The 13704-nt window shown below is 39.7% G+C and overlaps 1 protein-coding gene across 1 annotated transcript in view; it reads left to right on the top strand.

The window, feature by feature from the left end:
• Nucleotides 1–13704, top strand: part of ANKFN1 (ankyrin repeat and fibronectin type III domain containing 1) — a 177470-nt gene that overhangs the window by 155898 nt on the left and 7868 nt on the right. Inside the window, exons 14-15 of the mRNA XM_044675075.1 lie at nt 3667–3817; nt 5799–5967. Coding sequence (XP_044531010.1) covers nt 3667–3817; nt 5799–5967 — 320 coding nt within the window. The remainder of the gene's footprint in view (nt 1–3666; nt 3818–5798; nt 5968–13704) is intronic.

The raw sequence follows: 13704 nt of genomic DNA, 5'->3' as shown, positions 1-13704 counted from the left end.
CACATAAGAGAGAAGTAGGGCAAGAAGACTGGCGATCCCTTGCCTTCTCATTAGCTTGAAAGGAGTACCAAAAGTGGACAATCTTGTCCTACTCATCAATCCCCCATGACTCCATAAAATTAAAGATTTAGAACAGAAGGGGACTTCAGAGGCTCTCTAGTCCATTGGTCTCATTTTACAGATGAGGAACTAAGGCCATGAGAAGTTAAATGATTAAGTGCCCCAAATCATATAGACATTAAGTGACAGAGCAAGGATTCAAATTCAGTTCATTAGACTCTAAATCCAGCATGTTTTCCTCCAGAACTTGCTAACTCCCAGGATCAATCTGGTACTCTCATTGCAGCAATAGCCTGAGAATAGATTCCATTACTGATACATACGGTCCGGGGCATTATGACTGAAACATCAACTAATGGTCATACTATCTGCCTGGCCCCCTAACAAATTCTCTGCTTCCCATGCCCAAAGGGTAAACCTTCTGATGTGCCATCACTGAAGCAATTGCTCTAGTCCAATAGTCAATCCCTTGATTTAGTGACTGTCAGATCAAATAGCAATCAGCCACCATAGCTTTGCCTGGAAACCTCCAGATACCACCTCTTCCCTCTAATTCCCAAAATAGCTGTGCAAGAAGATTTCAGATCTCAAGGGCAAAAAGGGGAATTGTGCAATCCAGTCCAGTCACCAGGTCCAAGTTTCACCACCACTGTCCTTTGAACACCTTCTTCCTGTCAAGAACATGTATTGAGCATAGTCTTAATGATGAAGGTGGTAAAACATGGTGATCTTCAGAAGCATCTTCTTATGCCTTTCTCGGATCTCAAACTACAAATGTCACAGGACCTGGAGGCAAATAATAATTTGGGGAAGAGAAGAGGATAGTATGACAGAATAGATAGAGAGCAGGTCTTGGAACCAAGAAGTCATGGATTGAAGTACAAATGCAAACAATCCGTGTAGCCCTGGGCAAGCTACCCAACCTCCAATTGTCATATGCAACTCTCTAAGACTGTAAGTCACCAATCTTAAATGGCTGAAATTGTGTCAATATGCATTGGTAGAGGAACTTGGCTTGACTGGGAGTTCCCTATGCCAATAAAATCACAGATCCAGTTCTTCCACCCACCCTCCCCCTGCCCCTGTGTCCATCCCTAAAAAGGCAAGGAAAGAGCTTTGGTTTGATTTATATTCGTTTTTCCAAGGTTGGTCCTCAAACATTTCCCCTAGTCACTAGTCAGAGCTTGGCTTGCAAAAATTGCAAGTACCTGGTACTGTCATGACAATTCTATCACAGCACTCAGCAATAGTAATCGGAGGATGGCCAAGTAAGTACATGGTATGCTCAGGAAAACTAGATGGTTAGTGACAATCGCACCAATTTGTGGGGAGGGATAATGGAGGCAGGATGAGTCTACATCTATGATGTTATCAGCATAAGGAACTCCATCTATCAATGCCATTTGGCACTGAGGTTCAGCGACTTACCCAGGGCCAATATGTGTCAGAAGCAGAACCAATAAATAACACTTCCCCTCCCTACTACCTTATGTTCTATTTTAGGTTGAGAAAAATAGATTTTTTTTTTATCATCAGAACTTTTGGGTTTTATAGTTCTATGTGCTGAGGGCAGCTAGCTGGCATAGTGGATCGAGCACTAGGCCTAGAGTTGGAAGGACCTGAGTTTAAATCTGACTTCAGAGACTTCCTAGCTGTGTGATCCTGGGCAAATCACTTAACCCTGATTGCCTGGCTCTTACCATTCATTCTGTCTTAGAGTTGTTATTAAGACAGAAAGTAGGAATTTAAAAAAAGAGAAAGAGAAATAGTTCTATGTGTCAATTGAATGCAGCTCATTTTCAGTCTTCTTCATTACCCATATGAAATCATGAATGTTCATTTTCTGAACATAATCAGAGATATAAGGCCCTTGTGACATCTACCTGCAAACTTAAGGTGAGCATGCACACAAATATAGTTTCATTATCAGTGGGTCCCTTTTCTCACTGGAACAGAGGGGAAATTTTTTTATTCTCCTGTATAGGATAGAATAGCCCAAATGATTATGAGAATGGATGTTTTTCAAAGGAGGTGGTTGGTGGAGAGAAAGTGTGCTTTCTCCTTAAAAGTCTGTCTCATAATCATTTTGGTTCTCTGATCCACAGATTAGTGGTCAGGCTGTCAAAACCCTTCGTGAGAAAGCGCCACGCGGTTTCATATGGATGGGAAATTTGTCATTACCTCCTTAGCTTCATTCCTCGGGAGGAGCAGGAGCAAAGTTTTCCTTTGGGGATTTAAAGGGCATCTTGTCAGTCCCTTCAGTTCTGAAAAAGGATAACAGGGCCAAATGAGAAAGTTATGAGGTTTGCAGCAAATTATCTGTGAGAAATAAGTTGGCTCCTAACTTTCCATGATCCTTTCTAAGCTTCTTTGAATGGAAACATTTTGGGAATGGATCTTAGGATCATAGATATAAACTTGGAAAGCTCCTTAGAGAGTATCTGATCCTGCCACCTAATCTTATAGATTCCCAGAAACCAAGAGAGATTCAGCAAATTATCTAAGGACATAGAGAAGTAAGTAACAGAGCTGGAATTTGAACTTGGAATCTCAGTCTCCAATATTAGCCATCTTTACATGCTGCCTCCCATGAGTGTGATGATCAGATGTGCTTCCCACCAGCACAAGCAATCTTTCACCTTCCCTACTCTATGTCCTTTGTAGATATTCTACTAGAAGAAAACCAAAGAGGATAATTTGTTTTTCTTTTTCCCCAAATATTTTTCTCTCCCCCTTTAAAAAACTTTATGCATAGCAAACACACACAGTGCATCAAAATAAATTCCCACATTGGCCATGTCCAAAAGTGTATGTCTTATTCTGGATTTTGGTAGATCACCTCTTTGACAGGAGGTGAGTGAAAAAATTCACCTTCGGTCCTCTGCATTCTGTTTTATAATTGCATTCATCAGAGTTCTAAAGTCTTTTGAGTTTGTTTTGATCTATGATATTGTCATTGTGTAAATTATCCTCCTAGTTTTGCTCACTTTATTCTGCATCAGATGATAGAAGTCTTCCCGGTACCCTATGAACCTCTCAAATGGGCAATTTGTAAGGAAGTTAGAAGCAAGGCTAGTTGAATGCCTCTTTTCCTCATGTAGTTGCCTATTTGGGATTCCTCCTTTCCCCTCTCTAAGTATCTGGAAGGGCAAGGAAATCAGAATAGTCTCCATAGTTCCCAAAGGCCTAGAGTTGATTTGCTTCAGCTGGCATCAAAGCTCCCTGTGGTCTCCCAATCATTGAACTAACCACCAAATGCCCTACAGTCAGAGGTGGGGTTTGAGTGCTCTGGGAAGATCTGCAAGAGAGATGGTCAAAAAAATAATTCTGAAATATTTCAAAACTAGGACCCGGGAATGTTCACACATATAAGCTAGCCTTGCCACATCCTAATCATATTGGGTTTGGTATGTGAAGGTGGCCTGAATGGGGAAGATCTAGTTCGGAATTATCTTTGGGTGGTAAACAGTTCAAGTTTCATCTTTACAGATAAATTTTCCCCACTACAAACAGGCCGTACCAGGTTCTGCACATGTATACTCTGTGTTCTCAGCTGTGTACTCAACTTTTGTTTTATTTCTAATTTTAACTTGACTCACCATGCAGAGATGAGTGGGAATGGATCCAAAAGATTTCTGGCTCTGAATCTATGGAAAGTATAGATCATACTTGTGACTGCCCCACTCAATTGTTCTTCTATGAGCTCCAGATGGCAGTGAGAGCACTCCTGAAACAGATCAATCTACCTCTACAGCAGGTATTCCACTTTACAATATTGACCTTCTATTTGTGGACACTTGTGGCCTCCCAGAAAGTGCTCAGGTGGCCAGATCAAGAGGAATAGGTGTCTGAATCCTGTCTTGAATAGCATTTGCATGTTTGTAATGTAATGCCTAAATGAATAAATGTCTCCGCATCCTATTTCTTTCTCCTCATTAACTCTTACTCTACAACTCTTTCTCAGCCACCCTTCAAAGTCATCCAGTTCCTCCTGAGACCAACCTGACCTTAAAAAAAAAAGTTGACTAGGTTCTGTCCAACATAGCATAGAAGAACCAAGGACTCGCTTAGGGACTCAAATGTATTAGTTTATAGCACACACACCACATACAAGTGCATGTACACATAATCAAAAGCAGTTCTAAGCAAGAAATATTTGCACCAGAGACAAGTACCACAAACGAGGCATGAGAAAGCAGCATGAGATACATCCTCAAGTGAGGATATGTTGGGAAGATGTAGAGAAGAAAAAGGGTCAGAAAAGTCACCTTCCCTCAGCACCCCAAATTTAAGTAGCTTCCTTTTGTTCAATAATTATTGCTGCCAACTAGGAACGGAGTTCTGTATTTTTGTGAAAAAGAACTACAAATGCTGGAGTGTCCTCTAAATTGAGTGTTCTCTAAATTTGACACCCAGGAATAAAACCTTCGCCCCCACTCTAGATATAGCTCTTTTAAAAGGTAGCCTTATTTGAAATGATATGCCATTGTGACGCTGGGCAAGTCACTTAACCCCAACTGCTCAGCCCTACTGCTCTTCTGTCTTGGAATCAATATTTAGTATCTTAGTATACTTAGTATCGAGACTAAAAAAAAAAAAGAAAGAAAAAGAAAAAGAATGAAACGATATGCTATGGGCTCTCACTTTGGATACTTGTTATCAAAGGGTTTTCTGGTCCCAATTCAAATGTAGAAGTTCTATAACTTCTCATATTCAGTCTTCTAAATTTATGTATTTTAAGATTAAATTGACTTGATTTTTCTCATAAAATGCTCTCCATCTTCCCTAAAGACAGATCAAAAGGGCTCAGTCTATAAGGAGAAAGACCTTGGCAACTGTAGACGTATGGCTATACCCTCTCCTTTAAAAATCAAACACCTGTTGGGTACTGATCCACCTTGAAACAATGGGATGAACTGGTTAACTTTGAGAGAGCCCTTCTATCCCTGCCATATCCAATTGTAAGTTGGAACTGCAAGGTCAGCATAGCACTGTCACTGGGATGGTGCACGACATAGTCCATAACCAGTGCCTGACAGGACCACGCTCACCCACAGTGACTTGCTCATTGTGCACATTTAATAAATGTGTGTTGAGTTGAAATATTTGCAGAATGGATAGATGACTGACAGCAGAGTCATTAAGCAGACAGCTATATTATTCCAGTTGGTGCCACTCTCAGAATGAAGAATTAGTTCTCCTTAAGATAGTCGATTCTATTAAAGGATTTCTTTGGCTTAGCAGGTTCGAAGAGGCTCACATTTCATTGGTGACTCTCTTGGGCTGTATATACATGTTGGGAGAAGGCTGCCTAACTGCATGCAACCAATTTTTTTTTGATACTAGTAAAATTTTCTCAGACCTTGGCCAGAAACTGCATTTTTCCCCCCTAACCAACCTAAATTGAAAGTAGTGGATTTTTTAATTCAATCCATTTTTGCTGTTGCACGTAATTATATTCATCATTTCAAAAACCCCACAGAATTCAATCATTTTCTGCTTTTTTTTTTATAACAAGCATAAATGTTGTTTTCGGCGTTTATGTGGAACATTACTGCCTTAAATCTTGATTTTATATAGCATTATTAAATGGGCTGAACCCTAATATTTATGTTGTATAAAAATTCCAAGCTTGAAGTCATGTAATTTTGTTAGATGTTTTATGCCGGGTTGGTGTTGTTTATGTAAGTGCCATGTTGTAACTCTCCTATTTTTTCTCTGTGCGTGTCCCTCTACAGGCCAGGCACTTCCGTCTCTACACACAGGAGGTGTTGGAAATGGGTCACAATGTCTCCTTTCTTCTCCTGCTCCCTGCCTCAGACGACGTCTGTACGGCCCCAGGACAGAATAATCCTTACACCCCGCACTCAGGATTTCTTAACCTCCCTCTTCAAATGTTTGAACTTGGTACATACTAGCTTATTCCACCTAGAAATAGTAACCCAGCCCCCTTCGAATAGAATCACAAAGTGATATCTGTTCCCCCCTTGTCCCAGTGGAGGGCCAATAAATCACATGATAGCTTTGGCAACAGCCCTCCCTAGAACTGTGTACAAGTCAGTGAGAAAGCAAAACCCTCTGACTATGGTGTGTGCTGGAGAGGTAATTATTGAAGGCTTGCAAAGGCAGGCCAGAGAGGGGAGTCCAGACAGAAAGTTCATAGTCATCAGGCTGCAGGCAGTCCTCTTTTCTTAAGAGGGAAAATACAAGGACCAATGTGGTCATGAAAAGAACTCTTCCCCAGCCCCCATCTCTCCCCCCCCAAAGAAAAGAAGAAGGAGAAGAAGAAGGAGAAAAAATGGAGAGCTTACATCACTTTGGAGAAAATTCCATGGTCCATAGTTTCACCTTTCTTTTGTTTCTTTTTAAATGAAATTTGGATGGGAAAAAACAGAATTCTAGGCAAGTGGAGGTCTCCCAATAACTAACAAAGTTTCTTTGGATGTAATATTGTTCAAAGGCTGCATATTTTGGGAAATTAGGAGATCTTATGCTGGCTTTCTGGAATGAATAGCATAGGCCCCAGTTTCTATGAGTTCACAAAAGCCCCTGTCGCACACCCTCCCCACCCCGCAAAGCATGGGAATAGCGATGCTTTGTCTCTGTCCCCACGCTTCATCTTTTTAGCCAGACCAACGAGAGGCAATTAGCCAGAGTTCAGTCAGCTCAACTGATTTGTGTGATTTGTAAGTGGGTGAGTGAGATGGAGGTAGGAACTCTTGGTATTATTACTCCCCAGACCCCAGATTTAGAAGCAGCTGCCACAGTCGCCTATTACCCATGTCCAAGACTGTAGTACGAAACCTGAAATTCACTCTAGATTTTCCAAGCCATCCACTGTATAATTACCATTGAAAAAAAAAAAAAGCAAATGAATAGCAATTGTAATTTTCCAGAGAAGGCAGAGAACCCTTTTGATATATGCAACAGCCTTCTAGATCAGAACCCAGGATCCTATGTGACATTACCTGGATGGCAGGTACTTCTTTCTGTACCAATTCTGTGACTAGTGACCAATTCTATTGGCCATCCTACTCCCATGAGCCTCTGTGTGAATTCACTGTTTAATGAGCTCCCCAGCCAAGAAGTCTTGTTAGTGCAGGGCAGAATAGCCCCTCTGTTCTGTACTACAGTTTGGATGAATGTCCTTCAGCATCCTCTAGAAGCAGGGCAGGACATCTCATCTGGAGGTCAGTGAGGACCCCACCACAGGTAGCCACTCCAGTGCTAACCCTGGAAAGGGAACCCCTCTATCCAGAGACAATATGAGGAGGAACTTTAGGCATGAATGGTAGGGAAGCCTCAGAGTGTAGGGGAAAGAACACTGGATATAGAGTTGAAGGACCTTGATCTGAATTCAACTGACTCTTTATAACCTGTGGGATAGAGTTAGGGATAGGAAATGAATTTGTGATTTCCTTGGCGTATGGAACTCCCAAGTGAGGAAACTTCCTTTACCAATGGAGGTTGGCACCTTCTCTGCAAATTATAGTTCTTATGGGGTTGAGAGATTAAGTAATTTGCTTGGGGGGGGGGTCACACAGCCAGTATGTGTCAAAGGGAGGACTTGAACCTTTGTCTCTGAACTATGCCATGCTGACTTTCATGAACTGCATGATTTTGAGAAAATCTGTCTGGGCCAAAATATTTTCTACTGTAAAATGAGATATTTAAGCTACATGCTCTACAAAGCCTTTTCACAGCTCTAATTCTTGATTCTTACAGTTGAAATTCAGCTTCCTAGATAAAGCAATGTTTACTGGCCAGTGTAGACGCCCTCCAATAGCAGGAAAGAGAGTCCATCCTTCATGGTGGTAATAATCAGGCTTCAGGGATTCAGAATTGGATGACTCAGTTAGTCCACCATACTCCATCCCCATTTCATATCCCCAACTCCTCCCTGGCCTTGCCAGGATCCAAGTCAAAAAGTAACTGATAACTAGCAGCATGGTCTTATGGACCATCATTATCTTCTATTGTTTTTTAATCCTTACCTTTCATCTTAGAATTAATATTGATTATTGGTTCTAAGACAGAAAAGCAGTAAGGGCTCTTCTGGGGGTGAAGTGACTAGACCAGGGTCATATAGCTAAGAAGTAAGTATCTGAGGCCAGAATTGAATCCAGAACCTCCTATCTTTAGGTTAGGTTCTCAATCCACTGAGTCACCTGGCTGCTCCCACATCATCTTCTTTTTCATTTAGATTCTTAAATTTTCCCACCAAGTTCCTTTTGGCTTAATCTTATTCCTCAGAAGCTTTGTCCTACTACCAATATTCCTGGTTGATTTACACTAAAGATTCATAATGTTCTTTGTGTCATGGATCCCTTTGGTAGCCTGGTGAAGCCTATGGCTATCCTTCTCAAAATAATATACTTAAATGCAAAAAACAAAATACATGCGATAACAGAACAAATCAATTGTATTGAAATGCAGTTATAGAAACATTGAAAGAAACCAAGCTCGCAGTCCCAAGTGATGACCCCCTGATTTTTATGTATCTCTTGAGTAAGTCTGTTAAATCTCTAAAGAGACAGCAATGAGGGTACCAGATGAGATAGGAACTTCTCAGGAAAAGGGATGTTTAGATACAAACGCTGAGGGATCCAAATTCCCATTAGCCTCATCAATTCAACTCTTTTGTTTCATCCTCAACCATTCACTTAAAGCAAAATCAGATGTTCATAGATTTAAATCTAGAACACCTAGAGGTCATCTAATCCTTTTACAGAATAAGAGGCTAAGTGATTTACCCAAGGTCAAATAGGCCAGAAGTAGCATAGGAGAGATTTGAATCCAAGTCTCCTCACGCCAAAGCCAGCTCTATTTCCACTGTACTACAAGGAGCAAACTTTAATAAATACCATGTTTAGCTTGTGAATGAACTCAAAGCTACTGGCTCTCCCTCTGCCCCCCTCCATGTACATCATCACTGGGGCTCCAACTTTGAGTTGTTTTCCCAGAATTGAGGCTAGGTTAGCATTGATCTAAGCACACCCCCTCAGTCACTTTCTGCTCATGCATGAATGGAATGGTTGTGGCCCAGTTGATGAAACTGTTGTATTTAGAAGGCTGCATCAATGGCTTCAGTTTGTTAAAAGACTCACTCAACCAGCCTGTGTTCCTAGACCATAGATTGTGCCCTTAAACTTTGATCAGCCAATGAATATAGAGTTGACACACTGTTAGCTTCCTCTGGGGAAGGAGGGCATATATCTTAGCTAGCAAACAATTAATAAATTGACTAGTTCGTTATATTTTGGTGTCGAGTGGTGTGGAGAGCACAGGCTTTCTTCAACCCAGGTAAGCAGGACTTTTTTCAAAAGGTATTTTATGAACAGTTTCTTCATGATTTAACCAGCCGTCTTATAAGCATATCTAAGCACGATAAACCCACAGTAATACCTTATATGGGAATCTCTAGGGAATTGTTCTGTGTGTGCATGGACATGTGTATATGTGTTTTTGTCGGGGGAAGAGGATAATACATCTTTAAAGCAAGTACCAGACACATAGTAATCATAATCACTTAATAAATGCTTGTAGACTGACTGACAGACTAAAGAGGGTGCTAACGATTCATTAGCTGGTGGTGGTTGGACTTTTTGTTTGTTTGTTTTGTTTAAGGGACTTCTTTCTGCCTCTCGAATGGTGTTTCACAGTGAGCAATGGCGACATGTGCTAAGTATTCCTGAGAAATGAAGGGGAATGGTAGGGAAAGCAGCTCAAAGTAAGGAAACTCTACCCATTAACAACATGGAAGATTTAATGGGGTTTTTAGAAGGTGTAAATCATAGGAAAATGTTCATTGTTATCATATAATAAGGAGTTTTCCTCGATTCCAATTCAACTGGTACCAGTCATCCATGTCCTCACAAAAGAATCGGAGTTTTGGCAAGCATAATATTCTCATTATTGGTTTAGTGAATCACTGATAGGCTGCTAATCAGATATAGAAACACTTCTTTTGTGCATAATCCAACTCTAAGTGGGTTTTTATTAGGACAGGATTATCATGAAGTTTATTGAATAAAGAGTGGGTAGAACATTAAATCTACAGAGGACATTCCAACAGAGGGCAAAGGAAGTAAATTTCTGATAGGGACTCTATCATGAACCATCAAGACAATTATGAATAAAGTCAAGTGTGGAAAACTCCACATTGATCACTAAAATTAATTTCCATTTACATAGTTTGATAAACACAAAATCACCTTGGATAGGAACTTCTCTATTAGGAGGATATGTAAACCTAGAGGAATCAACTAGCTTTTGACCTTGGGTAAATTATTTAATCTCCTTGGGTCTCAGTTTCCTTGTCTGTAAATTGGGAAGGGACTAGATGATTTACTAAGGTCCATTCCAGCTCTATATCTGTGATCTTAACATTTTTATGGACAAAATAATTCAATGGAATCAGGAAACTCTCTCTAGTGGCATCCTGAGGGTTTACCAAATCCATTTTACAAAATTATCCCATCCTTACTCTGGGATGGTAACAATTGATAGCAGAACAATAATATTTTTTAAAAAAAAGTTGATTGGTATTGATTTTACTAGCTGTACAGTTCAGGCCAAAAGGCCTAAAGGAAAGATATCTAGATTATTTTTTTCTTAAGAAAAAAGATCCATTATGATTTTTCAGACTTCTTTACTAGTTTATATAGTTCACATTTATGTAGGGCTCTAAGGTTTGCAGAGCACTTTAAAAAATATTATCTCATTCAATCCTTGCAACATCCCCTGGGGTAGGTGAGAATGATGTTGTACCTCAGCCCTCATGTTCATCAATTGCCACCACCAGCAGGAAAGCAGAGGCCATTTTCTAAGAAATGGCTAGGATGTAGGATTTGGGACCCTTACCTTCAAATAAAGCAGTAATCTTCTTGACTGAAATCTTCAAACTATCAAACAATCACTCTGATGAGAAATAAGTCAGATTTAGAAGAGATGGAATACTTCATTTTGGGCATATCTTATCGCTTAACCCCAATTGCCTAGCCCGTACCACTTTTCTGCTTTAGAATCAATTTATATTGATTCTAAAATACAAGGTAAGGTTCTCCTTTCATCTGTACTTTATTTAGGTTGTTAATGTTGTTCCTTACGAAAAGATAGAATTAATCTAGCCAAGTTTTCTTCGGACTCAACATCCAGATTCAAATCCCAGCTCTATCTTTTCTTACTAGTATGACTTTAGTCAATTCACTAAACTTCTGAAGACTTCAATTTCATCTTGTGCTTTATAAAAAGATGGGGTTAGATGGTCCTTCCAATCCTAAACCTATGTCTCCAAGGAGAAGAAGAGACTAAAACTGTGTATATGTAGGTGGGATAGAGATATTGGAAACTTTTCATCTAAAAACAGGTAAATCACAGACATTTATTGATATACTATGACCATACCACAATCTAATCATCTCTATGCCATGTGATTTATGAAACTATAAATTTAAAATCCCCATTCCAAAGACCCGTTTGACTATGGGGGAAGAAGGGAGCATGGGGAGGGGAAGCCCACTAAAAGTTAATTTTATTTAATAAATTACACACACACACACACACACACACACATACTACAGTCACCACTATTTTATCATTATTAAATAACAAAAAAATTGCTTTAACATTTATTAAGAAACATTAAAGACTGTGGCTGAAAATCATGAGATCTCAGAGAGCCATAGTTGAAAACCAAATTACTTGTGGAATGATCCTTCCTCAAAGCCTTCTGTTGCATGAGTCACAATAGGGTTAAGTTGTGGATATCCTGGTCCTGGGGTTTACTCTTTCTTTTTTCTCTTTTCTAGAGGAGTTCCATGAATTCCTTCAATTGGAACTTTGTTACATATATTCATAAGTTCCGGGCAATTCTTTTCTGTTATTTCCTTCATTATAGTCTTAAAGATTTTTTGGCTTATCAAGTTCTTCTGTTAGGTTTTCTCTATGTATCCCATCTTTGAGATCCATATGTTTTGCTTGTATTCTGAGTACATTTTATCTTAATGTTATTGTTTTTTATCCCTTTCCTCTAGGTTGACATTTTTGTGTAAGCACATCCCCAATCTACTGATCTTTCTTTTGATTCTTTAGTGAGGCTTGACATTGTAGATTTGAGTTTTTCTATTCTGTTCATTATTTTTATTGTGCAGAATATAAATTTAGTTCTCATTTCTCTTTTAAACCACGTAGGAATCACATGTTATTCCATGTGTTTCTAAAATTCCAGAGGGTTCTCTGTCTCATCAAGTGTTGGGTCATTTTCCTTTATTTTGCTGTACTTATTCATACATGCCTAAACTTGTTTACTTTATCTGGGGGCCATATTTCCTCTTGTTGTTACTGTTTTCCTTGTTGATTTATCTGTTTATTTCAAGGTTTTGGAGATTTCTTCTTCCTGAAATCTTTGGTCTTTTAAATCTTTCCCCAGCCTTATTTTCCTTATTACTCACTTCCTGACTCCCTCCCCTTTGATTGTGACTTCCTTAGGGGTTGGATTTCAAAGTATCTTGACCTCCTCCCACATTGGGCGATTTACTATTGAATAATAGTAATTCTCTGCCTCCAACTGATTTTCGGGTTAGAACTGACTCTAGCTGGGCATTGTGCTCTTTCTCTCAGGCTTAGTAGAATATGACATAAACCACCACACCTGAAATGATGACCTGTCCGCTTCTTGTCCACTTCCTCAAGTCTCTGGCCTTGCACTGGCAATTCAAAGCTAGTTTTCTCTAACCCTGATAGTTTCAAATTTTGTTGCACTGGTGCTTCCAGGTTGCTTCCCCTGGCAGGATTTTGTTCCTGAAGGGCTGTGACCAAGCTAACTATCAAGCTAACTATCAAGGCCTGAGAAAGCTTCCTCAGCCTGAAATTAGGGTTTCCATGATCCTGGAAAGAGGGAAGTGAGAACAAGGGTATAGGAGTGAGTTTTAATGTAAATCTATGTCATGCCCTTGGATCCATTAATGCAGCCTTGTTTGCTGGTAGTGTGAAAGGCAGAGGAAGAGTCTTGAGCAAACGTAGGCTCAAAGAACATTGGTTCCTAGGTTAGGGCAATTTTTTACCCTTCTTGTGGATTCTTGGTGTCCTCAACTATGAAAACAGCTAAAGTTGCTTTATCTTTGGTATTTAATTTCTTTTTTGGAGAGGGTTTGAGAGACCATAAGGATTAGAGAAAATATCTCATCCACTCATTTGTAACCCAGTAGTCTAGTATCTCTTTTGTAAAGGAGTTACTTCAACCTTTTTTATTCTCTTCTAAGTCATTGTCTTAGGAATTTGTGGAATCAACAGCCACCTTAAAGCCACCTGATTCCACCTCCTCATTTTATAAAAGTGAGACTCAGAAATCCAAACTTGTAAGAAGTAGAACTAGGATTTGAATTCAGGTCTTCTTATTCCAAATGCAGGTTTCCTTCCATTAAATACTTTTTTCTCTATTTTCTCTTTCTTTTCTTCCTTTCCTTCCTTTTTTTCTAAGAGAGAAAGAGATAACAGAAAGGGATGGAGAGAAGAGAGAGGAAGGAGAGAGATAGAAAGGAGAGAGAGAGAGAGAGAGAGAGAGAGAGAAGAGAGAGAGAGAAGAGAGAGAGAGAGAAGAGAGAGATTGTTGTTTGACCTTCAAACACAAAGAGGACCAGTGAC

The sequence above is a fragment of the Gracilinanus agilis genome, chromosome 4 (genome assembly GCF_016433145.1).
Source record: "Gracilinanus agilis isolate LMUSP501 chromosome 4, AgileGrace, whole genome shotgun sequence".
NCBI lineage: Eukaryota > Metazoa > Chordata > Mammalia > Didelphimorphia > Didelphidae > Gracilinanus > Gracilinanus agilis.
This window is presented reverse-complemented; position numbering and strand designations above follow the sequence as displayed.